Source organism: Pagrus pagrus (genome assembly GCF_965226575.1).
Source record: "Pagrus pagrus genome assembly, chromosome: 22".
Taxonomy (NCBI): Eukaryota; Metazoa; Chordata; class Actinopteri; order Spariformes; family Sparidae; genus Pagrus; species Pagrus pagrus.
In genome coordinates this window covers 593,411-619,422 of record NC_140204.1, presented here as the reverse complement: position 1 = coordinate 619,422, position 26,012 = coordinate 593,411, and the positions used below count along the sequence as shown (strand labels likewise).

Below are 26,012 nucleotides of genomic sequence, written 5' to 3'. Positions count from 1 at the left end.
TGGCTGCCCGGACCCGAGCCCGGACCCGAGCCCGGACCCGACCCATGGCTGCCCGGACCCGAGCCCGGACCCGACCCGTCGCTGCCCGGACCGAACCCCGGACCCGACCCGTCGCTGCCAGCAGCTATAATCCCTCTCGAGTTCCTCCTCCATGTTTCCTGAAGAACATTCAGATCGAGTCTCCAGGAAAAAGTACTGTTGCTGTTTTAAATCTAAATGCGGGCCCACTGGACCGCGGTCCCACAGGTCCACTGTCCCAGTTTTACATGAGGACGTCTTTACTGGACATCAGACATGACCAGTCCTCGAGTCAGTGTCATGTGGTGACCAATCAGAGAGATCTCTAGCTGTGGGACTGAACACACACTCAGTTTAAAGGTGTGTGTGTCTCCACCTGCTGGACACTGAGGGTCAGGAGACAAAGGTCCAGACCGACAGCTGGGTGGAGGACAGAGTCTGTTCTCTTCTCTCATTGGCTGATGAGCTCTGACCTCATCACACAAACCTTTATTTAATAACAACAACAATAATAATGAACGTTCAGAGTTCAACGTCAAACAGCAGAGAGACGGACTGAAGACAGGACAGAGTCTGGAGGGCGAGGACGACTGGTGCAGGTTTGTTTCTGGACTGTCACATACAGACCGGGTCCTCTCAACTGTTCTGTGTCTGTGGTCCAAGAACCAGAACTTCAGTCCCGTGTGTGTCCAGCTGCAGGACGCTGGAGGACGTCCAGTGTTGTTGTGGTTTTCATACACATGAGAGCCGCCAGGAGTCAACGTGTCAGCAAACAAACACTACACACAATCACATGGAACGTCTTTTCACAATAAAAGCCTCGTTTCACTGCCTCTAGTCCTCGTGCTAAGCTAAGCTAAGCTAAGCTAAGCTAATCCTGAGGCTGTTTGTTTAAAGAAGAACAGGACGACAAAGAACAAGTGAAACCTTTATTAACACAACAACATGTTGACAGAGCAGAGAGTGTGTGTGTGTGTGTGTGTGTGTGTATGTGTGTATATGTGTGTGTGTGTGTGTGTGTGTGCGCGCGCGCTCAGTGTGTGGAGAACTTGGGCAGCTGGTTTCCCAGGATGACCCGTCTCTCCACTCCCTCCTCCGAGATGCTCGCCAGTCTCACCACACCGCCGCTGGAGCCGTCTCTCTCCATCGCCAGAGACAGAGCTGTGAGACAGACAGAGAGAGAGACAGACGGGTCAGAGACAGACGGGTCAGAGACAGACAGAGAGAGAGACAGACGGGTCAGAGACAGACAGAGAGAGACAGACAGAGAGAGAGACAGACAGGGCAGAGACAGACAGAGAGAGAGACAAATGGGTCAGAGACAGACGGGTCAGAGACAGACAGAGAGAGAGACAAACGGGTTAGAGACAGACAGAGAGAGACAGACAGGTCAGAGACAGACGGGTCAGAGACAGACGGGTCAGAGACAGACAGAGAGAGAGACAGACGGGTCAGAGACAGATAGAGAGAGAGACAGACGGGTCAGAAACAGACGGTCAGAGACAGACAGGTCAGAGACAGACAGAGAGAGAGACAAACGGGTCAGAGACAGACAGAGAGAGAGACAAACGGGTTAGAGACAGACAGGTCAGACACAGACGGGTCAGAGACAGACAGAGAGAGAGACAGACAGGTCAGAGACAGACAGAGAGAGACAGACAGGTCAGAGACAGACGGGTCAGAGACAGACAGAGAGAGAGACAAACGGGTCAGAGACAGACGGGTCAGAGACAGACGGTCAGAGACAGACGGGTCAGAGACAGACAGAGAGAGAGACAAACGGGTCAGAGACAGACGGGTCAGAGACAGACAGAGAGAGACAGACAAGTCAGAGACAGACGGGTCAGAGACAGACAGAGAGAGACAGACGGGTCAGAGACAGACAGAGAGAGAGACAAACGGGTCAGAGACAGACGGGTCAGAGACAGACAGAGAGAGACAGACAAGTCAGAGACAGACGGGTCAGAGACAGACAGAGAGAGACAGACGGGTCAGAGACAGACAGGTCAGAGACAGACGGGTCAGAGACAGACAGGTATTCATACAGCATATAAACGTGACGTGTGATTGGCCGCTGCATCGTCGTGAACATGGCGGCCATGTTGGAGCAGCTTGTGACAGTTGGGTCTCTGATCTACGTGTTGACGGACCGAGCGCTCAACGCCCGCCTGTGTACGTGTCTATGGTGTTGGGAGCAGAGTTCCCAGCATGCCTTACAGCAGCAGTCATACCTGCGGCGGCCAGCTCCAGACACTGCTCTTTGCCCATGCCTGGTTTGTAGTTGGAGTCCATGAAGCCGTAGATGTAGGTGCTGCCGCTGCCGCCCACCGACACCGGCTGCCTCACCAACATCCCACCAATGGGCACGCAGTACACCTGACACACACACACACACACACACACACACACACACACACACACACACAGGTGAGCAGTCAGACAGGTGAGCACACAGACAGGCTGTATACCCTCAGCGGTGTCGGTGTACAGGTGTGTGTACCTGTCCGCCCTTCCTGCGGTCCCAGCCTGCCACCAGGATCCCAGCTGACAGCTCCTCTCTGTAGCGGTAGCAGCTCGCTTTGAACAGGTTGGCCGCCGTCTCCACCAATGGGGGCTCGTCCAGCTCGATGCTGGGGGCGGGGCCACACACAGGTAAATATCAACAACACCTGAGTGGATGCTGAGGCTGAGTGTGTGTGTGTGTGTGTGTGTGTGTGTGTGTGTGTGTGTGTGCTACCTGTGGAAGCCCAGCTGGTAGGTGACCACGTCAGCGATGGCCTGAGTGTCAGCAGCTGATCCGGACCTGCAGCAGTCACATGACGTCACATTAACACAGCAGGAACATCACAACAGAAGACACGAGGGTCTCAGGTAGGACTGTGAAGGCTCCTGGGTTCCTCTGAGCTTCTCGGATCGGACCTTCAAACCTTCATATCAAAACATCTGGACTTCTTCATATTTCTTAAACAGCTGGTGTAAACAGGTTCTAGGTTTCTAAATAACGTTCCTACGTTCCTCAGGGTTACAACAAAGAGTCTGGAGAAAGTCTTCAGCTAAGTTCTGATAAAAGGTTCTGCTCTTCCTGAACCAGGGACTGGACTCTGACAGATTCAACAGATCTCTATGAAAGAACTCTGCACAGAACTTTAAATGGACCCGGCCTTCATGAGGACATCTTTGGGTTCCTAAGAGAAGGTTCTGGAGTTCCAAACAAGAAGGTTCCAGCTTGTTAACGGTACCAGAGTTCTAAGGGCGCTTTCACACCAACAGCTGTTGGTGTGCACTAATCAGTCCATTCGTACCAAAAGCTCTTAGTTCGGTCCGTTTTCGTCGGTGTGAAAGCAATAATCGCACTCGGGTGCGCACTAAATCAAGCGGACCGAGACCTCCAAAAAGGGGTGGTGTCGGTCCGCTTGATTCCGCACCAAATGCCAACCTCTGGTGAGAACGCAAACCTGGACCAACTCAGGTATAAACGTGACCCACACATCTGACCCAGATGTTGAGGATGGTGAGTCATTTTTCCAGCTTTTGCTTATTATTATTATTAAGGCAAAATAACATAATGTACGTCCATCACTGAATAGTTACAGGCTAAAGCTTAGTATGCGTGCTGCGTGGATATCGTTATGATGCAGCTGCTAACATAATTAGGCTATGTAATTTTTTTCTGACTGTGATCCTCATAAAAGTGATATGTTACAAATCTTCATGAAATAAACTAACGAAACTTGTTAAAGAAAGTGATTTGGTGATTCCTAAGCCACTCAGTTAAACCAGGTTTGCGCTGCACTGCTCCGCTTGTGAGGCTGCGAGTGCGACTGCGCAGCCCTGAAACACATCACGGTTAAAAATCGATCTGTAGTAGTTTACTTTTGCCACCTCTGCGTACCACAGAGGCAGCCCACTGGGTTGTAAGGTCAGAATCAGAAGAACATGCTTGCGCTTTTTTTTTTTTATTATCATAGTGTGCTGTGTTGACCAGCTGTGTTGTGTTTTACCGGCGCACAGCTGATCAACAAAACGTGTTGTACAATATTAAAAGCCAGGACCAGCGCAAGTAACAGTGTACGAACGTGTCGCTCCATTGTGAAAGTCCTTACTTCTACCAGAAGATGACGAAACGTCATTCAGACCAATTTTGGTCCTTTTGCATGTGTGAACGCGGACCACACCGCAGTCTGTGTGCTACAATGTAACACTTTTACTGCCTGGTGCGGACCCAATAATCGAACTAGCAGTGTGAAAGCGCCCTGAGACACGTCTCAAAGGGTTTATATAGAACGGTTCCTGAGTTCTGCTCTACAGCTCCGGGTCTGTGGACTGTGGACTGTGGACAGTTACTGACCTGCAGCAGAAGATCCGGTCGTGGATCGGAGTCAGTTTGTCTGTGACCCTGTTGGCGATGTACGCTCTGAGAGACAGACAGGCAGAGAGACAGACAGGCAGAGAGACAGACAGGCAGAGAGACAGACAGGTTCAGATGACTGCTGACTACACACAGTGTGATCATACTCAGTGTGTGTGTGTGTGTGTGTGTGTGTGTGTGTGTGTCTCACCCTGTGGTGGTCCGAGAGTCGGCTCCGATCACCACCCCTCCATCGTACTCCACCGCCATGATGGTGGTCTGACATTTAGAGAGAGAGACGGGTGGAGACAGACAGGTGGAGACAGACGGGTGGAGACAGACAGGCAAAGAGACAGACAGGTAGAGACAGACAGGTGGAGACAGACAGACAGGCAGAGAGAGACAGAGAGAGACAGGCAGGTAGAGACAGACAGGTAGAGAGAGACAGAGAGAGACAGACAGGTGGAGACAGACAGACAGACAGAGACAGATAGAGACAGACAGAGAGAGACAGGCAGGTAGAGACAGACAGGTGGAGACAGACAGACAGACAGAGAGAGACAGAGAGAGACAGGCAGGTAGAGACAGACAGGTAGAGAGAGACAGGTGGAGACAGACAGACAGGCAGAGACAGACAGAGAGAGACAGACAGGTAGAGACAGACAGGTGGAGAGACAGACGGGCAGAGAGACAGACAGGTTACTGGGCGGTGTAATTAAGTACAGTCTCTGTTTATAACGTGATGAAGTTGTCTGGTTCGTCAGACTTTGGGTCGAACACGACCTCCTGTTGAGTCACTGTTGACTCGATATACAGTTAGCACTGAGAGCTAATGCCCGGACACCTGCAGCTGGACCATCGGAACATTCAGCGGGTCCAGTTCTGTCTGATGGACGGGAGTGGGTCTAAACCACGCCGCGTCCATTATCGGACAGCTGATGTCGGGCAGCTTTAAACGACACCAGCGGCACGAACACGTCCAGCGGCTCGTCCCGCTGCTGTCGCTGTTATAAACAAGCTCCTCTGTCTCGTCTCGTTTCGGTCCGGTCCGGTCCTGCTTGTCCCCTTCTGGTCCAAACTTTAACAACTAATGACAGTTAGCTAGCGTTAGCCGCCGTTAGCTGCTGCAGAAGTGCTGTCTCATTCAGCCGCTGTTTATACTTAAATACCCTCCACAGGAACAGAACCGGGTCCGGTTCGGTCCACCCCGCTCCCACAGTCCGTGTACTTACCCCGGTGCTGACTTCCTGGCTGGTCCAGTCCGGCACCAGGTCGCTTTTAGCAGATACTTTCTGTCCGAAGTTCGGCATCATTGTTGCTAGTGCCGCCATCTTGTCTCTCTTTGAACGAGCTGGACCCGAGAGGCTGCTCGTGAACTCCGCGTGACGTCGGCGGCTAATTAACGGTACCAGCGCTGTATGGGTCACTACCAGAACCACGAAGAACCCTAATCCTAACCCCGCCTCATTAAATATACCGCTAGCGTCCACTGGAGGTTTTTACTACTTCTAATAATTCACTCCACAATAACAGTTGTGTCGAGGCATGTTGTCGGACACCTCTACAGCGGGGTCCTGAACTCAGCAGCAACCCGGAAGTGACAGTACCTTTTTTTTTTCAAAGCTTTATTTGAATTCACAAGATGGCAGACATTTCAATTTGAAATGAATTCACATCAATTCAAGAAGTTAAGAAGTTTAAAACAGTTCAAGCGTAACACATGTCAAACAGGTGACATAAATAAATAAAATAAAATAAATACAATAAAATAAAATACAATAATAAAATAAAATAAATAAAATAATTACAGGGTTAACATGTCAACATTGTGCTTCGAGCGTGTTTAAGAACACAGGACTGTAAACTCAGAGCAGGAGACTCTGACATTGTTCCATACGACTCATGTATGACTGGTCTTCCTCTGATAACACCTTTAGGGATGTTGTATAGTTTTAATTCAGTCTTTAAATAGTTTACGGTGGGCTGCTGTTGTTCCATTTATTCTTGTGTTTATGATATTTTCCCATAATGAAAGCCTTTTTTGACAGACCCTCCATATAGATCATCACTTGAAATGTGTTAAACAAAGAATTGTTAATCTCAATATTTAACCATCATAAACATCATTGTGACTGAACAAGAGAAAAAAGGTGTTTGAACCTTTTCCTTAAAGTTTCAGCAGCAGGATGAACTTTATTCATTAACTTGAACTGGATTTATTTTACTGTGGGTGAAACTGGCCACAGTGATTCTTTGTTAATGTAACTTTATTATCTGACATCTTCACTCTCGTTGACTTTTTGATATCATGGAACAACTTTTCTTTAAACACACTTCCAACAACTTTGTTGTTACATTTTCTTTCACCAAGTTTCAATTCACCAATTTTTACATCATGTAGTTTAACAGACACATTTGAGTTTGTGAGGATGTTTTTAATCGTGTATTTGAAGGGAAGTGAAACTGATCTGATTTATTTCTCTATAGGAGCATTTTAAATTAAACTTTCCTACAAATGAATTAAATTGCTTTTTGTCAAACCACTCTTGTTTAAATAGGAGGAAGAGGAGGAGGAGGAAGAGGAGGAAGAGGAGGAGGAGGAGGAGGAGGAAGAGGAGGAGGAAGAGGAGGAAGAGGAGGAGGAGGAGGAGGAGGAAGAGGAGGAGGAGGAGGAGGAGGAAGAGGAGGAGGAAGAGGAGGAAGAGGAGGAGGAGGAGGAGGAGGAGGAAGAGGAGGAGGAGGGGGAGGAGGAAGAGGAGGAAGAGGAGGAGGAGGAGGAGGAGGAAGAGGAGGAGGAAGAGGAGGAGGAGGAGGAAGAGGAGGAGGAAGAGGAGGAGGAGGGGGGGGGGGGACCGGAAGATGTTTGTTTGTTTTGTTGTTTTTTTGTTTGTTTCCTATTTACAGTACTATTAAGGATGTATGTGTGTGTATCTGTGTTAATAAATAAAATAATAAAAACCTGGTGTCCTCAGCACCAGAACCAGCACCAGAACCAGAACCAGAACCAGAACCAGCACCAGCACCAGAACCAGCAGCAGCAGCAGAACTCAGGTGATGTAAGCTGGATGAACAGTTTGTTGTTGTTTATTTATTGTTTGTAGTTCAGTTTGTTTGGTTCATGTTACAGGACGAGGCTTCCTGATTAATATTTAACAAACTATTTGCAACATAATACAGAAGTGAAGAGGAAGCAAAATATTAATGAAGCTCAGAAAAAATAATAAATGACATGTTCTTAAAGGAGTGAGAAGAAACAGCTGTTAGCTCTCAGCGTTGTCTAAATAAAATTATATATACACATTTACATTCACATCAATTAATAAATAATAATCACTCATGATCATTAACATGTACCCCTAAACAACATTTGTATTTTCTGGACCTGGCTGATGTTTGGACTCTGAGATCGTTCCACAGCCGACACCAGAACCTTTTCAAGGTTGTTTGTCTGTTTAAGCTTTTGAAGTTTGTTTGTATTTGTTTTGTTTTGTTTTGTTTTGTTTCTCTTCCTTTTCTCGCCTCCTCATTCCTTCATTTTGTTTCCTGTACAGTTCCCTGTGGGAGGAACTGTCATCCTGATGTGTCTCTGTCCATCTCTGGTCTCTACATCATCATCAGTCTGTTGCTGTCTCACTGTGAACGTGTAAAAGAGCAGTTTAACAGTTTAAAGCTGCGAGCTTGAAGTCATGAGAACCGAACTGACTTCTGGGTTGTCGATATCTTGATCTTATCTTATTTGTACAGCAGCTGGAGTGGACCGTGTTGTTTACGTGGAGGTTCTGCTCGGTACTCGTTCTGTCAGAAGGTCCCGGTGTCTCAGCATCAGTCTGGGTTTGGGGTGTTTTTACCGGCTCAGGACCAACAGCTGATTCAAACTGCCTGCCACCTCATCCACATTATAAAGTTCAGTATCATTTATCACAACATGTTCAGGTAAATGTTTGTTTCGCACCATCTCTAATAATAATGTTCATGTCTCTTTCATATTGTTTCTATTGTCCTCTGATTCTTGTTTGCTTAATCTGACATCAGTTAACTTATTCTTGTGTCTTTTATATTTGTCTTCTGCTTCTTCTGTTCTGTGTTACTGTAGAGCCTTTTTTCTTTTTACAGGCACTTGTTGAACCTTTAGTCACCACGGAGGCTCTTACTGGTGCTCATTACATCTTAATGGGACGGTGCTGATCACATGATGAAGTGACTGCAGTCAGTGTTGCCAGCTGATATTTGTGCGGGTTGGATCATGTAACTGTCGGCTGCGTCTGGGCAGCAGCGCAGGAGATGAGTGCCGGCGCTCTGCTAATGACACTTTTCACGGGGCTGGTGAATGTTTCCCTGAGAACAGAGAGGAAGGATCACAGCGGGCCTCCATGATGAATGTTACCAGGTTGAAGCTGACTGGTGTATTTCTGTCCTCATAAAAATCAATAACAAGGAATTAACGTATATGCACCACATGAAGCAGGAGGATGAGGATGAACGCTGAATCAGAGAACAGCTCTTTGTTTGCAACATGTTACAGTGTTGTGATGAACATCATTAACTGTATCCACTCACATGTGTTTGCCTGCAGATAGTTTCTGTTGCGTCAGTGAGGCCTGGCCTGACCCCGGCGTACCACATCATGGCTCATGATACACTCAGACCTGCAGAGACTCTGAGGCGTCCACCTCTGATCTTTTGTCATGACATTAGATCGTGATCGTCTCCTGAGTCGACTCAGCAGGTGAAAACTTCCTCTAAAAACAAAACTGATTGGTTTGAACTCACACATGAGGAAACTCTGATGTTCTCTTGAGGAGCCTCGTCTACAGAAAGCAGCTGTGCACTGATGTAAACTGTAACCCAAACTGTCATGTGAGGATCTCTGTGCTCTGTATGACTGTGAGGATCTCTGTGCTCTGTATGACTGTGTCAGGATCTCTGTGCTCTGTATGACTGTGAGGATCTCTGTGCTCTGTATGACTGTGTCAGGATCTCTGTGCTCTGTATGACTGTGTGAGGATCTCTGTGCTCTGTATGACTGTGAGGATCTCTGTGCTCTGTATGACTGTGTGAGGATCTCTGTGCTCTGTATGACTGTGAGGATCTCTGTGCTCTGTATGACTGTGAGGATCTCTGTGCTCTGTATGACTGTGAGGATCTCTGTGCTCTGCATGACTGTGTGAGGATCTCTGTGCTCTGTATGACTGTGTGAGGATCTCTGTGCTCTGTATGACTGTGAGGATCTCTGTGCTCTGTATGACTGTGAGGATCTCTGTGCTCTGTATGACTGTGAGGATCTCTGTGCTCTGCATGACTGTGTGAGGATCTCTGTGCTCTGTATGACTGTGAGGATCTCTGTGCTCTGCATGACTGTGTGAGGATCTCTGTGCTCTGTATGACTGTGTGAGGATCTCTGTGCTCTGTATGACTGTGTGAGGATCTCTGTGCTCTGTATGACTGTGAGGATCTCTGTGCTCTGTATGGTTGTGCTGTGGGATCTGTACATGAGGCCAGCAGAGCGTACTGTACCATCCTGAGAGAAGACACAACATGAAGCCAGGGTGGAATAAACAAGTGTCTCACCATCGTGCAGAAGCTAAGAGTGCATTGAGGGCTTGGTGCAGACCAACAGAAGGACCTGGTCTTGATCTCAAAGAAGCCACTGCTGCTAGATCTAAAGATGCAGTTCGTTATTAACAAACATGAGCAGGAAATGAGAGCAGATTTCATGGCTGAAACGCTGCTTGGTAATGTTACTGGATTTATGACTCGTGTGTTACCAGACTGTCATTAAGGACAGAGCAGGACAACTACCGACCACTTTAGCCAGTGTGCTGTCCAAAGTGCTGGAGAGCATCTTATTAATACAGTGTCTGCTTCTGTACGCTCTTCTGATACCCAGTTTGGCTTTAAGGCTAAACGCAGTACTGATTTGTGTATTTATGCTTTAAAGGAAACTGTTGATCGATACAGAAGACACAACTCTTCAGTTTTAACTGGTTTGATAGAAGCATCGAAGGCATTTGATCGTGTAAACATCATAAACAGTTTTAAAAACTGAGTTCATCAGAGCATGAAAAATAAAATGGGGGATGTCGTCTCTGCTCCATGTTGGTGAGTAATGGGGTCCGTCAGGGTGGGTTACTGCCACCCTGCCTGTTTAATGTTGATATGGATGATCTATCAGACCAGCTGAGAAGATGTAAAGCAGGATGTGTGGTAGGAAACACTGTTGTTCATCATCTTATGTATGCTGATGATTTGGCAGTCATTACTCCTTCTAGTGCTGCTCAACATGTGTTCAGGACATACAGAAGACTTTAATGTTATAATGCCAAGAAGAGCTCTGTCATGGTTCGTCGACCTGAAGGTGTTAAGGACCTGATGTTCCCATTATTTAATTAGTCAGGGACAGTGTTACCTTTGTGTCACAGTATTAAGTATTTGGGACACATCATCACTGATGGTTTGTCTGATGATGAGGACTTGTGCAGGCAACAGTGTATTTTATACACACAAGCCAAGTGCTGAAACACAAACTCTTCTGGTGTTCAGATGTTGAAGTTAATCTCTTCAGCGCTGACTGCACCCCTCTCTATACTGCCCCCTTGTGGGTTAAGTTAAAAAAGGAAAGTATTCACAAACTTCAGGTTGGCGATTATGATCGCCTGCGAGTTTTGACGGGAAAATCTGGTGGTGCAGTGCGAGCGAGTATTTTGTGGTATAGTGCGAGTAAATACATTTCATGCTCTGCTGCAGATCTATCTAATAATGTGTTGTTGCATTATTTCCATCTGTCCTGTGCCATTAATATTAAGTAGCTTTGGTCTCCTCTGTCCTAATTCATCTGTTGTTCATGTTCCTCTATTTCAACCCTACAATCACCGTGACTGTATGTTTTCACCTCTCAGATATTGTTTCAGGAGGCCTCTGATGTAAAAATTAAAGAGTTTTCAAATGTTTTACATTTTAGTAAGTTTTTAGGGAAATGTTTGCACATTAGCCACGCTGGGGATCGTTGGGAGCAGAATTTCTGTTTGTACTCACTTAGTCTGAACAGATATACAGAACATTTAAGTAGCCATGGTCTGAGTTTCCAGAGTTTGTCCTTCTTTTCCATCTCTGACACAGTCAAGTTGTTTGTAAAGTGTAATGAAGTCAACAGAGACTGGAATCTGTTGCGGGCCATCACATCAGAAACAGGGATGTACCGTGTGTCTGTCTCCCAATACATAGGGACTCCAGCCATTTGCATTAGGCCCATCTTCAGCTACATGCCAAGCATCTTCTCAATTCCCCTTTTATTGGTGTTAACAGATGTTCTATTTTTTTGCAAGCTGTACTCATTTGTGTTTCTTGTCAATCATGTCTTCTGTCACAAACGTTTGGAATAGACAGGGTGGTAGATCATGTGTCGAGGGTAGAGATCTAAGTATTTCCATTAGTATGTCCATAAGTATCATTTCAATACAAATGCTAATCAAAATTCCACTACATTCAAACAATACTGTCTGGCTGGCCTATTATGCTCTCTACTTATCATACTAAAAGGAACACATGCATCCCCCCAGAGTACTTACAGGTTCACATTCAAGACCATTTACACCTGTCCCTGAACAATGCAACAGGCATCACCCCAACAACTCCAGAACATTCAGAACCTGTTTTTCTATCTCCTAATGCTACAAACTGCTACTTGGGCAACACTGAGAAAATTAGCTCAGGATCATTTAGAAGTTAAAAAACAAACACAAAACTACAAAGATACAGGGAGTTTCAAATACCCTATACATTTTATTCATGTGTTTAATTATGGTCTAAGCTAAACTAACTAAACATTTAACAGAAAAACACATTTAGAGCTTAGTTACACTGAATCATCTAACACTTTAAGTTTCTACTACATTTTTTTTCAACTTGTGACCATGTGAGAAGTGCAGTGTCCTTATGTAATGTGTGAGGAGCACAGGCTGTTTTGACTACCACCCTGATCCAACGTGGCAGAATTGCAACATGGACATAAGAAGCTCTAAACCAAATGTGATGAATGTTTTCCAAAATAACTTAATATGTACATGTTCTACACATTGTAATAGACACAAAATATCTAAGGGATTTTACCTACTTTAATCCTGACAAATCAAGTCATGCAAAAAAAGGAGATGAGCTCAGCGGGAAGTTTGCAGGTAGAGTGAGTTCATGGCCAGATGACCGAACCTATAAACACTTATTCTATCCAATAGCATTGTGAGGACAAACAACAGGACCCATTAACTATGTAAATGTGGTCTTGAGAAAAAAAACATTTGCAATTGTTAAAAGTGATGTGGCAAATGTGCAACAGTGGGTCCTGCAGGGTTAAAGGTCTTCACTGTTCATGTACGGCTCCACCAGGGCCTGGACAACCTTCTGCACATGAATACATCACAAGGCATCAGGCCATCACCTGTGTCACCTGTACTCTCACCTGTACTGTCTGTACTGTCACCTGTACTGTCACCTGTACTGTTACCTGTACTGTTACCTGTACTGTTACCTGTACTGTCTGTACTGTCACCTGTACTGTTACCTGTACTGTTACCTGTACTGTTACCTGTACTGTCACCTGTACTGTCTGTACTGTCACCTGTACTGTTACCTGTACTGTTACCTGTACTGTTACCTGTACTGTCACCTGTACTGTCTGTACTGTCACCTGTACTTTCACCTGTACTGTCTGTACTGTCACCTGTACTTTCACCTGTACTGTCTGTACTGTCACCTGTACTGTCTGTACTGTCTGTACTGTCACCTGTACTGTCACCTGTGTCACCTGTACTGTCACCTGTGTTTGCTTTACTAATGTAGGCGCCATCTTGTGGCTAAATAAAAACACAGCAGGTAAACAAACCAAAATAAACTCAAGTTCCAGTGCACTACATGTTCTGATAGAGTTATCAAAGGTGACCACCAACAATCCACATCAGAACAATCACCTTCATATCTGAAGGTTCTGGACTGAGTCCATGGACCTCCATCTGTGTTGTAAAGGAAACACCAACACATGGACCGGGTCAGGATCAGGATCTTTATTGATCTACTGAGGAACCTGGATGATGTGTGAGCAGCACTACAGACATGATGGATGGATGGATTCATTAACAGTTCTTGAAGGAGACACATCTGCAGCAGAGTCCAGACGTCTCTACATCATGTCACTTCATCAGACACAGTGAAACGTTCCTGCTGACCGTCACACAACATGTAGCAGAGCTGTGATGATACTCTGGAGCTGAAGGTTCTGCTGATGTCAGCAGGTACCAGACAGCAGTAGCCTGGAGTCCGACGCTGAACTTCATGAGCGCAGAAGATGATCACTGCTGTGACTGACAACAACAGAGTGACCTGAGTCTGTCACAAACCTTCTACAGCGCTGATCTTCTGTTAGTCTGTATGAGAGCTCCTGACCTTCATTACAACATGACCACTGGGTCAGACCCTTCAAACTGGACCTGTGCTGTTCTGCACTGTGTGACAGAACATTTATTTATTCAGTCGTATCACATCATAGGAGTGAAGTCTGGTCCAACACGTCCTGACACTGAGTGTGAGACAGCAGCTGTCAGGCCTGCAGCAGGAGGAAACACGACTCTCACAGACTCTCACAGGCTCACACAGACTCACACAGACTCACACAGACTCTCACAGACTCTCACAGACTCACACAGACTCACACAGGCTCACACAGACTCACACAGACCCTTTTTAGATTGAAAAGGCGGCACATTTGCTCCGAGGTAAGGGCGGCAATCTGCCGCCTTGTCTTTCTAAAAGAGAGGCGTAATATTCCTCCTTTTCCAAAAGCCGCCACTGGGGTAGACGTAAACATGTGAGGTGACGTGAAGCAGGAAGTTGGGCAGTGAACAGTGACAACGAATTTGTCTTCAAAATAAGAGCTTTACATTGTATTATTGGATTTTAGAGCTGGGTTCTTAGCGGGGGGCTTTTAATTTGAAAGTAGCGACAGTTCGTAGCTTGCCGCTACACAACAAGCTGACAGTCAGCAGCTACCAGCTGTTTGGTTGTGTCCGCTAGCTGTCAGCTACAGAGACAGAGGAGCGGTAGCATCTCCCGGATCTCAGCGGCTTTCCAGTTGCTCATCTTGACGTCTGCAGATGAAGTGATGGACTGACTGCTGTGATCAGCTGTTTCCTGGTTTTAAAATTCTCCGACTGTGGGTCGCACAACAGTGCACGTCATCGACACCTCCGCCCATGTCACGCAATTGCCGGCACACTGACACCTCGGATTTAGATAGCAGACTCACACAGACTTGGTGTGGGTGCGTTTGTGAACTTTAAGGGAGTAGAGCTGGGCGAAGTCCCTCCCACACTGGTCACATCTGTAGGGTCTCTCTCCGGTGTGGACCCGGCGGTGGACCTTCAGTTCGCTGGTCGTGTGGAAAGCTTTCTCACAGAAGTCACAGCCGTGAGGTTTCTCTCCCGTGTGAATGCGCCGGTGCTTCTTCAGATCGCCTGACGACACAAAGGTCTTGGGACACTGGTCACAGCTGAAGGGTCTCTGTCCAGTGTGGAGACGTTGGTGAACAGTGAGATTGTCTCCCTTAGAGAAGGACTTCCCACACTGGTCACACCAGTATGGTTTCTCTCCGGTGTGGACTCGCTGGTGGCTGATCCGTAGAGACAGCTGGGAGAAACCTTTGCCACAGTGCTCGCAGCTGTAGGGCTTCTCTCCGGTGTGGACGCGGCGGTGGACTTTGAGAATACCTGACGTGGTGAAGGCCTTCTCACAGAACTCACAGATGTATGGTTTCTCACCAGTGTGGGCTCGTCGGTGGATTTTGAGTTGATTGGATGACGTGAAGGTCCGGTCACACTGGTCGCACCAGTACGGCCTCTCTCCAGTGTGGACCCGCCGGTGGCTGCACAGACGGGTTGAGGACGTGAAGCTCTTCCCACACAGCTCACAGCGGTACGGCTTCTCCCCGCTGTGGACACGCCGGTGGTTTCTGAGTTCTCCTGATGAAGTGAAGGCTTTGTCACACTGGTCACAGCTGTACGGCCTCTCGCCGCTGTGGAGTCTCTGATGGACCTTTAAAGACCCAGATGTTGCCAGGACCTTGTCGCACAGCTGACACTGCTGGGGTTTAGGCTCCGGGCGTCTCCTCGGTTTCTACAGCAGACAGACAGAGAAACACACAGTATGATGAGTGAGGGACCACTGAGACCCGATCCTGTATCGGTATCGGGTCTGACATCGACGTCATTCACTCATCAGATATCAGACAGACAGCACCGACCCACTTACAGATCTAGATTCAGTTCTACATATTACCATGAACCAGTGTGGAGACACTGTATGATCTGTGATTATACAAACAGCTCTGTGAGGGCAGCTGGGTACTGGAATCGGATCAGAATTGAAAAATGTTCAAGTTGGACTATCATCAAGTACCAAGAAGATCCACCGGGCCCGGACAAAAGCTCTAGAACACAATAACAGTTAAGTGCACAGCTGACATGCTCTGATAACGGAACCAGTCACACACTGACCAGCTACGGCAAGTTCAGCGGGTCAGAACTCAAAAAGGCCCATCAGTTAAAGATACAGACACCACTAGTGGTGACGCTGTGGGCCAGGAGAGGCAGAACCTCCACGCCCTGATGGTTCTGTTGGATGTATTCCTACAGCACCAGCTGAATGAAGCCGTTTACTTCACAAAGTATTTCATTTACCGAATTTATGCAGTAAAGTAACACGGGTCCACCGGGTCGGTGTGCCGGGCTGCAGTCTGGAGAGCGAGCGTTTGAAGACGCATCACGTGAACGAGCTCGAGGAGAAGAAGGTGAACCACAGCAGCAAACAACCAGAGACAACAAAGATCACTGACACGTCTTCTCCTAGTGTTGTAGTTAAACAGCTGTTAACAGAACACTGGTACCGGCAGTGACCCAGAGCCCAGGTATCAGAACATCTGCAGCTGTCACAGAGATGTGATGATGTGAAAGACTCAACTGTTACAACTGAAAGTACTTTATGTTACTACAGACCAAGTGAAGGACAGAATGAAGGTACTGTTGGGTTTCTGTTGAAATGTGAACAGTACCAACAACCACAGAGTGTCAGCGGTGCGGTGGGTCAGTGAACTGTTAAAACAAAGTGCAGAGACGTCTGGTTCTGTCTCTGACCGACCCACCAGTCACTGCTGAGCTCCACTGACACTACCTCTTCAACCCACCCTGCAGCGTTCAGGTACAGTTCACGTCAACATCTAGACACAGGTGCTTCATGGAGGTGTGGCCGCTGTGACCTCTGACCTCTGGAGATAAAGTGTCATCTGAAATGACTGATTACAGATGAATGACGACGTTTAGGACAAATAAAATCTAAATCTCTCCATTAAAACAAAATAAGTTTGTTACATCGTTGAGTCAACGGCTAAACCAATCAGACGACAGAGAAACTGCAGCCGTCCGAAGCCTGTGAGGTCACCGCTGAGGTCACCGCTTGATGGGAGTGCCGCACGCGCACGTCGGCCATTTTGGACAGGTAGATACGGCAACACGACTTGGACAAACCACATATAGAAGGACAACAGTCCAAGATGTCACTGCACTAGGACACACACACACACACACACACACACACACACACTCATAAAGAAAAATGTTCATCATGTCAGTGTTCAGTTTTTCCTTCAGCTCTCATGTTTCTGTGATCAGTGAGTGAAACACAATATAACACAATATAATATAATATAATATAATATAATAAATGTCTTTAATCTATAATATTTGGTTAAATGTCTCAGGTGCTTCTGAGCGTCTGGTCTTCTGGATGAAGCTTTAACGCTCCTCCTGACACAATCAGTGAAGTTCAACTGGACTCGTTGTCCCCATGACGATGGCAGTGACACGACTGTGACATGAACTTTATACTGACAAACACTTTGTTCAGGTGATGGTCGGACCGGAAACTGATCTGACTTAACTGACATCTTCTGATCGACACTGAGCTCGGGTTAGGGTTAACACTTACACTTTCACACTGTGGTGTCCGAGTCTGATGTCTGCATCAGTAACTGTGTGTGTGTTAGATCCAGCAGGCTCGGCCTGTAATCAGGGCTGGTTCTGATCAGAGCTTTGTGGGTCTCTGCAGGAGTGAGCTCCACCAGCAACAGGATGGAAACAGGTCAATAAGATAACAGTGCCCACGATGGCTGACAGTACACGTGTCGGCCCCACACACACACACACACACACACACACACACACACACACAGGGCTTCAGCGGCACCAGTACAACAAACAGAAAGATGAAGTAACGTTTGCTGAATGAACGAGTCGACAAGAGTTCAAAGTTTTACTATGTCACAGTTTCTCTCCGGTGGAGAGGCTTTCAGTGATGGTGAGAAGAAACAGACGCTTCCCACCAGGAAACTAACATCTTACTGTATTTCACTTAATGCTGAATTTACAAGAAGACTCCAACGAGTTCAAAGGTGCCAGAGCTGTTTCACAGAGTGGGTCACCGGTCTGCTCACGATGACACGACTCTTAAAACCACTGGATTTGTAATGGAGTCTGGGACGTTGTGAGAGAGAGAGGCAGTACAGACACATGAGAGCTGACATGGTCTCCATGAGTGGACGGACATGATCTCCATGAGTGGACGGTCCCTCAGAGGAGCCCCGGTGTTCAGCAGCTCAGCTGACCGTCCTCTGACGGCCCACAGCGGCTCAGCCTGACGCTGCTGATCCGGAGCGGCTCCGTCCGAGAGACTCACTTTACAGTCACAGTCACACACATTCAAACACACCTTTATGGGAGAACTCATCTTCTTCTTCTTCTTCTTCTTCACTCTGCCTTCACTCCTGCAGTCACAAAATGGCCGCGGCTCCTCCTCCTCCTCCTCCTCACTCCGCTGTGGAGGGGCTGAGCCATGGATGTATTATTAGTGGATACAGGACCGGAAAATGGCCGCCGTTGATTTCAACGGAGTTGCTCGCCTGGCGCATACGCCGAAAAAGTTTCTGACTTCCGGGTTTACTTCCGCGTTATGGGGCCCATAGAGCATGCGCAGTTGAGTCACCCCCCATGATGCTCTGGGGCCTCCCATCATGCCCTGGGGCCTCCCATCATGCCCTGGGGCAATGAGAACGAGCAAATTGCGTTCTGGACAAGCGCCGCGCGCTCATGAGTGCTTGTGGATGAGTTTGAGCGGTAACGACAGATCTACACAATCAAATGATGGATTTATAGCGCACATCAACCGATGGTGTTCTCAGAGTCATGGTTATAAACTATACATGGTAAATTTGTGTTGTTTCATTTTTATTAAGTAAAGATAAAACGTTGTTCTCCGCTGTGTTCCTAACCCTCCTCCCGGTCGTATGCATTTGTTTTCAGCGAAGTCAATCGGTGGATCGATGGATTATCATATACATGTTGTGTTGTGTGTATTTGTGTAGTCCGATCTGTCATAAACAACAGATTACATGTTACGGGGCGCGTTTGTGTCGCGGACTCACGGTGCCACAGAGACGAGAGAGCTGAGCCTGTGGTCAGAGCGACTGTCTTTATGTTTCATACTGAACACAGTGACTCAACTACATCACACACTGATGGCACTACAGTCTACACATGTGAGACACAGTAATGATGGCACATGTTCCACCAAACACTAACAAAGTGATACAGCATGTCCAGTCTCCTCTATTCAGGGTCCTGACTCTCCCTTTCAGGCGGAGCTGCTGTGATGTGTAAACAATGTGTGCGAATCCAATAAGTGCAGATATCTACCAAAGTGCAAGTGCCATTATTCATATTAAGTTGATTGTGCATATATGTATAAAAAATTATTGTAAAATATTTTCAAGGCTCAAACAAATCTGTCCCAAGTAAAAATTGAATAATTTGTGATCACAGTCTGCAAAACTGAGAAAAACAGTTTGTAAGAGCCAAGTGAGAGAATAACATGTGACTGCATGTTGACTTGTTTCTTACTGTCTTTAAATAGAGAATGCTTTGACATTACGTAAGTAAAATGTGCATTTCTTAATTCATTTTATCTTATATGTTTCTATTTTATTCATCTTTATTATTTATTGCGTTGTCGTTTATACTTGCATCATCATCAGTATGCTCTGCTGCAGACTGCATGACTCCAGGCCGTCAGACTGAGACGGTTCAAACCGTAATAAAAGGTCGTTATGAACGGATGAAAAGGATATTAAACAGTCATCAGACCCTGGTGACACACATCACCGACACTATCACATGCATGGTAAATAACTTTTAGACTTTTCCACAGCAGTGGCACTGGCAGTAAGTGAACATGCGGTCATTCAGCGGGTGATTTAACGCCAAAATACCTTTAGAACTGCATTTAAAATACATGGCATTAAAATATGAAACTTGTATCACAACGCTGTCTTGAAAAAGACCCTGGAGTCGTTTAATTCACTTTTCCCACCACGTTTAGCCCCGTTCAGAGCTCATTCAGCCAACAGGCATCCTCGCTCCCGAGACACAGCGCGACCGCGCTTGGGAGTTCACGCACACAGCTGTGACGTCACCATGGAAAATGATACTTTGGGGGGCTTTTCTGGCCTTTAGAAAACTTTTTGACGGTTTAAAAGTCCATGACTTAAAAAAATGGAATACAAAGATGAGCAGTTAACAGTGGTGACAGCTGGAGGTGTCCTGAGAACAGTTTTACAGGCTTCTCTTTTACTATTACGGCTTATGGGAAAAATGCTTTCTGGGCCCCATGGGATTTTTTGTTGCAATACCGCGAGTGGCCACTGGAAAAAATCGGCGTGCCTGCTGAGAGGCTTCGTCATATCCAGGTTATATTATAGATCCATGACTCCGCTCTGTGAGGGACTGAGCTCCGAGCCGATCCTTGCTGCGCATGCGTGAAAAGGGTCCTGCCTGTCAGAGAAGAAGCTGTGCCTGTTCAAAATGACTGACGATCAAACGTCAGACTGAATGTTTGACTTTAAGAGACAGGACGGGCTGTAATCAGAGTGATGCAGCTCACTGTATTGTTAGAGGGAGTTAATGAACCTGACTGGACTCTGTCATCAGGACTGAGGGAGTTTCTGAAAAGAAAAGCTTTATTTCTAATCACAGTCTGGTGCGTGTCGTACAAACACAACACAAACAGCAAATAAAATGAAACTAAACCAACACAACAGTCAGAGGTGAGCTCATTAATCTGACTGATAAAAGCGTTTGTGTGTTTTGTTCTTCCTCATATTGAAACTCGTTTCTGCTCGTGAACATTTTTTTTTTTCTTTTTTTTCCCCCAACTTTATTGACAAAATCATGTACAAACAACATGGCTTACATCAATTTTAACATTCCAAAAGGAGCAGGTGCACTGAGTAATGCAGAATAGAGATTTAACATGAGAAATAAATAAATGAAATATAATAAAATAAAATAAAATAAAATATTATAGCTAGGGCTTTTGTCGCAGATCATATTTTTCAAATAAACTGAAAAGTTTCATTGCATATTTATTTTTCATTATGTTAAGGGCTTTGGTGAAAGAGAGAAACTCATTATGAAACACATAGAACCTAGGTTTCACTTTCATGTTCTGCTCGTGAACATAAAAAGATCTTTGTGGACTTCCAGTCATCACATCTAGAATATGATAAATATTAAATGTGGAGGTTTAATGGAGGATACAAATGTGCACATGTTAACAGTGAGCTGCATCACTCTGATTACAGCCCGTGCTGTCTCTTAATGTCAAACATCAGTCTGATTTTTGATCGTCAGTCATTTTGAACAGGCACAGCTGCGGTCACCCTCTCTGACAGGCAGGACCCTTTCACGCATGCGCAGCAGGGATCTGCTCGGAGCTGCTCGGAGCTCAGCCCATGGATCTATAATAATACATCCATGAGCGGAGTGAGGAGGAGGAGGAGGAGGAACCGCGGCCATTTTGTGACTGCAGGAGTGAAGGCAGAGTGAAGAAGAAGAAGAAGAAGAAGAAGAAGAAGATGAGTTCTCGTCAGCAGGTGAGTGTTTGAACTCTTCAGTGACGCAGTCATCTCTTCTTCCGTGCGTTACCACGGTAACAGACATACCTGAGACACCTGCTGAGATCAGACAGTGAATCTGTGATGACACAAACATTAATGTAACAAACGTGACGTGACGAGATGGAGCCCACAGAGGAACAGTGTTGTGTTATTTAAAGATTATTATTGTGTAATGATTATATTATTATTGTTGTTGTTGTTGTTGTTTGATGAGGACATTAACGCTCCTGACATGGTCTCACACAGCAGTGATTAGTTAGCGTCCCTGGAGACATCAGAGACACATTACAACTATAATATAAATATTAAAGGAGCCTTGTTGTTGTTGTTGTTGTTGTTGTTTAATAATAATTATGCAGATCAACAGTGAAGCTGCGGCCATGTTCTTCTGACCTCACTGTGTTCAATGTGGACACATCAGCTCAGTTTCCCACAATGCATCATGATAGTGTAGAGGTGACATCACCAAACAGTATAGACCATCATGCATTAATTATTTTAGCTCTATTCAGGTTAGTCGGGCACTGCACAGGAAGTTAGCTGAGCGCTAAACAGGAAGTTAGCTGAGCGCTAAACTGGAATTTAGCTGAGCGCTAAACAGGAAGTTAGCCAGCTCGGTGGGCAGAAGTCTGTAGTCTGATACTCACACAGCGTCACATCAGAACACTGAAGGAGGTCCGTCACAACCAGGACCGCCAACACAACGGACTGATTCTACCACCTGAGCCGCCTCGACCCGCTGGAGTCCACAACATGTGGTCAGTCAGGACTTCTGCACAGACTGACACTTCTCAGTGTCTGATCGGTAACTCACAGTCACAGTTACCAACCTCATAAAGTAATCTGTAAAGTAACTAGTAACTAAATGTAGTGGAGAGGCAGCATGACAATGGAACTTACGACCAGAACCGGACTAAACTGAGTCTGACTGAACATCAGTCAGTTTTCAGCTGTGGACCTGATACCAGTCCTCACAGGAAGACTTGAGTTCAGTATGTGATGTCTGGGTGTCGGCACTGATCCGGTGCATCGCAGTGATCTCGTCTATCAGCCGGACTCTGACTGACTGACCGGTTTCTGGTTGGACTGATATGAAGAAGCTCATCCTGATGTTCTGACTCCATGTCTCTGAGTTGTTCTGGACCGGCTGGTGTGCGGTAGAACTGAGAGAACTGGAGCAGGTTAAAGTAGCTTGTGAGCCAACAGGAGAACAATGTGAAGAATTAGTTCTGATGTAACGAAAACCTTCAGCAGCAGCTACGTAGACGTGAGGGAGGCTGAGGACCGAGTGCTGTGAGCCAGATGTAATCTATTACTAATGTAATCAGACTGCTGTTCTGCTGAGGTCAGCACCATCAGCACATCATTAACTAGCTGTCACAGACAGTGTTCTTTACATTTACTGCTTTTGGACAACTCGGATCAACACCAGCTGTCTGCCCGCAGCAGAGGTCAGAATCGAGCCAGCTGTATCATGCAGCGTCAGCACCAACAAGGACTCTGACTCTGTTAGTTTATGTTTTATTGTGTCGGGACATGAGAGCAATGACCTGACGCAAAGGGCTGCAGGGTGGACTCCACCATGAACAGTAACAACTGAGACTATATGTACGAGATGGTGCAGATGTAAGGTCCAACAGAACTTACATGAAGAAGGAACAGTGTAAAGATGTGGCAGCTCAGAGGTGATTGCACAGCGACAGTCTGGGGGAACAAATGGTCCCTGTGTTCTGGTCGTCTTGGTGTACAGAGCTCTGGACCTCCTACCGGAGGTTGTCCGGGCTGTGGGGGTTCAGCAGAGACGTGACCGGCCTGTTTCCTGACCCTGGACGTGACCCGTTTATTAAAGTTAGCTTGGAGAAAGCTTCTGCTGTAGGTGTTAGTCCATGTGGCTCACTGTCAGGAGACGCCTCCAGTACTCTGACATGTTGTTACCTTCAGTCTGAAACAAAGTCATAATGTCGTCTGTTCGTTGATTCAGTCATCGACCAAAGTCTGTTTACATTGAAATGATGTTGAAATGCTTCTGATATTGATCTGAGTGATTGACACCTCACCAAACCTTCTTCTGTGTCCGTCTCTACAGAAACCGAGAAGCAAACAGGAAGCGAAACAACATTCGTGTCAGCTCTGTGACAAGTCCTTCACATCGTCAGGATATTTAAAGATCCATCAGAGACGCCAAACAGGAGAGAAACCCTACAGCTGCGACCAGTGTGAGAAAGGCTTCACTTCATCAGGAGGACTGAAAAACCACAGACGAGTCCACACTGGAGAGAAACCGTACCGCTGCGAGCTGTGTGGGAAGTCCTTCACCCAGTCCACTCAGTTACACAGTCACCAGCGAGTCCACAGTGGAGAGAAACCCTACAGCTGTGACCAGTGCGGGAAACGTTACAGATCATCCACTGAACTGAAGGTCCACCGCCGCAGCCACACAGGAGAGAAACCCTACAGCTGTGAGCAGTGTGAGAAAGCCTTCACAACGTCAGGGCAGTTAAAGGTCCACCGACGAGTTCACACCGGAGAGAAACCCTACAGCTGCCAGTGCTGTGGCAGAACCTTCTCTCAAACATCTCAACTCATCAGCCACCAACGAGTCCACACCGGAGAGAAACCATACTGGTGCGACCAGTGTGGGAAGGCCTTCGCTAACGGGATGAATTTAACTGTTCATCAGCGCTTTCACTCGGGGGAGAAGCCGTACAGCTGTGACCGGTGCGACAGAGCTTTCACCACCTCCAGCGATCTGAAGAAGCACCAACGCTTCCACACCGGAGAGAAACCCTTCAGCTGTGAGCTGTGTGGGAAGACCTTCACTACATCCAGTGAGGTGATAGTTCACCAACGGGTCCACACCGGAGAGAGACCCTACAGCTGTGACCTCTGTGACAGAGCTTTCACTACGTCAGGTGACCTGAGAAAGCACCAGAGCTTCCACACCGGGGTGAGACCTTACAGCTGTGATCAGTGTGCGAAGACCTTCATCACATCGAGTGTGTTAAAGGTCCATCAACGTGTCCACACCGGAGAGAGACCGTACAGCTGTGACCACTGTGGGAAAGATTTCAATACTTCAGGCGAGTTAAGGAAACACAGACGTACCCATACCGGAGAGAGACCGTACAGCTGTGACCACTGTGAGAAGACCTTCACTCAGGGTTGTTCTCTTAAGCTACACCAACGCACTCACACTACATAGTTGTGAACAGCTGTGTCCTCCTGTCCTGACAGCTGCAACCATGAGTGGACCTCTACATACTGAAGGTTGGACATCTGGAGCTCTGTACTGTTAACAGCATGTTAACGTAAGGATGTTAATATTTAGACGTATGAATTCATTTGATATGATGAAACTGTAACTGCTGACGATCAGATCATCCAGCATCGTGTATCTGATGAATCAGTATCACGGTCCAGTGGTCTGACTGACGTCATCATGACTCCACATGAGGAAATAAAGGGTTTGTTGTTCTGTTGTCTGGTTCTCCTGATGTGTCAACACAGTCCAGTTTGTAGGTGTGAAGCCTTCAATGAATCTACAGGAGTGAGTCTGATAAATCAATCAGTAATCAACAGTGTTAATTTCGTCAGACGAGACGAAAAATATTTGTCAACGATGGTTTATTCGTGACAAAAACAAGACGAAATCAATGTCCTGAAACACTGACTGTGAAGAAATTAACAAACATTTTTTGTTGACGAAAAAAGATGAGATGAAATCTACTTAATCAAATAAAAACTTAATAAAATGTCTCTTTCTTTTTTCGTCACAGACTTTTAAATTACAATCCAAAAAGTGCCTTCACTGGATGCGCGTCAGTTTTTTTCTCCTCCTGCGCTGCTGCCAGGGGTGTGTGTGTGTGTGCGTGTGTGCGTGCCTGACTGAGGAGCACACACAACACCGGTGCTCTGTGCTAAGTGCAGCGAGTACAAACAGCTTCTTTGGTGAAACGAGCTACAGAGTAATTTCACGTGTTTCAATAAATGTATTCCTGCCTGATAAAACTTAATATTCCTGAAATGTCGTAGCTTCATCTGGGTCGATTTACCTGCTTAAAAAAAGAAAATATGGTTGGATCTTTGGCAACTTATCACCTATCTTACTTCAGACATCACGTCAGCAGTGTTTGTGGTTCACATCGGTGTGGTACAGGCCGACAGAAAGCAGCAACACGTGTCTTTGCAGCTGCTCCTCTAGCAGCGTAGCATTCCTAATCATTCAACATGTGGAGCTGCTTCATCAGGTAATAATGACATGAATCTTGTGAGATGAGTGAGAAAAAGACTAAAACGAATTCAGTGGTTTGACTAGATCAATTATGATTAACATTACTGTCGATCTGCTTTCAAAGACTAAATAAAGACTACACTGCAAAAAAGGAATTTCAAGAAAGTAAAAAAAGCCTTGTAACAAGAAAATAAGTCTTATTTTTTGTCCAAAAAGAATATTAATCTTGTCAAGCATGTTGCATTAGAAAAAATATCTCATTTTAAGAAAGTATGCCTTACTTTTTCTTGATAAGATATTCCAGCTAATTTTGAGCTAGAGTGAACCAGAAACAGAGTATAAAAATGTTTTACGATAAACCCCAGTGGGGC

The 26,012-nt window shown here is 46.2% G+C and overlaps 3 protein-coding genes across 3 annotated transcripts; 1 reads left to right on the top strand and 2 right to left on the bottom strand.

Moving 5' to 3' along the window:
* Positions 1–933: 933 nt before the first annotated feature.
* Positions 934–5,894, bottom strand: psmb6 (proteasome 20S subunit beta 6). Its single transcript, XM_084344828.1, has 7 exons — positions 5,599–5,894; positions 4,578–4,645; positions 4,367–4,432; positions 2,756–2,821; positions 2,519–2,648; positions 2,250–2,394; positions 934–1,179 (listed from the first exon to the last, which is right to left on the bottom strand). The coding sequence occupies exons 1-7, from the start codon at positions 5,695–5,697 to the stop codon at positions 1,052–1,054; spliced, it is 702 nt and encodes a 233-aa protein (XP_084200954.1). The 5' UTR covers positions 5,698–5,894; the 3' UTR covers positions 934–1,051.
* A 7,510-nt stretch (positions 5,895–13,404) lies between these two features.
* Positions 13,405–18,248, bottom strand: LOC311251625 (uncharacterized protein). Its single transcript, XM_084344127.1, has 2 exons — positions 18,170–18,248; positions 13,405–15,523 (listed from the first exon to the last, which is right to left on the bottom strand). The coding sequence occupies exons 1-2, from the start codon at positions 18,185–18,187 to the stop codon at positions 14,654–14,656; spliced, it is 888 nt and encodes a 295-aa protein (XP_084200253.1). The 5' UTR covers positions 18,188–18,248; the 3' UTR covers positions 13,405–14,653.
* Positions 18,249–21,252: 3,004 nt separating this feature from the next.
* LOC311251624 (uncharacterized protein) lies at positions 21,253–24,889 on the top strand. Its single transcript, XM_084344126.1, has 2 exons — positions 21,253–21,386; positions 23,497–24,889. Exons 1-2 carry the CDS (start codon positions 21,369–21,371, stop codon positions 24,610–24,612), a joined length of 1,134 nt encoding a protein of 377 aa, XP_084200252.1. The 5' UTR covers positions 21,253–21,368; the 3' UTR covers positions 24,613–24,889.
* The last annotated feature ends 1,123 nt before the right edge of the window (positions 24,890–26,012 follow it).

What these genes read in the sequence shown, in the direction of transcription:
- psmb6 (XM_084344828.1), bottom strand. Translation starts at nt 5,697, where the DNA reads ATGGCGGCACTAGCAACAATGATGCCGAACTTCGGACAGAAAGTATCT. An exon ending in GACTCTCGGACCACCACAGG is followed by an intron (nt 4,433 to 4,577) that starts GTGAGACACACA and finishes TCTGTCTCTCAG; the next exon opens with AGCGTACATCGCCAACAGGG. An exon ending in TACCAGCTGGGCTTCCACAG is followed by an intron (nt 2,649 to 2,755) that starts GTAGCACACACA and finishes CCCCGCCCCCAG; the next exon opens with CATCGAGCTGGACGAGCCCC.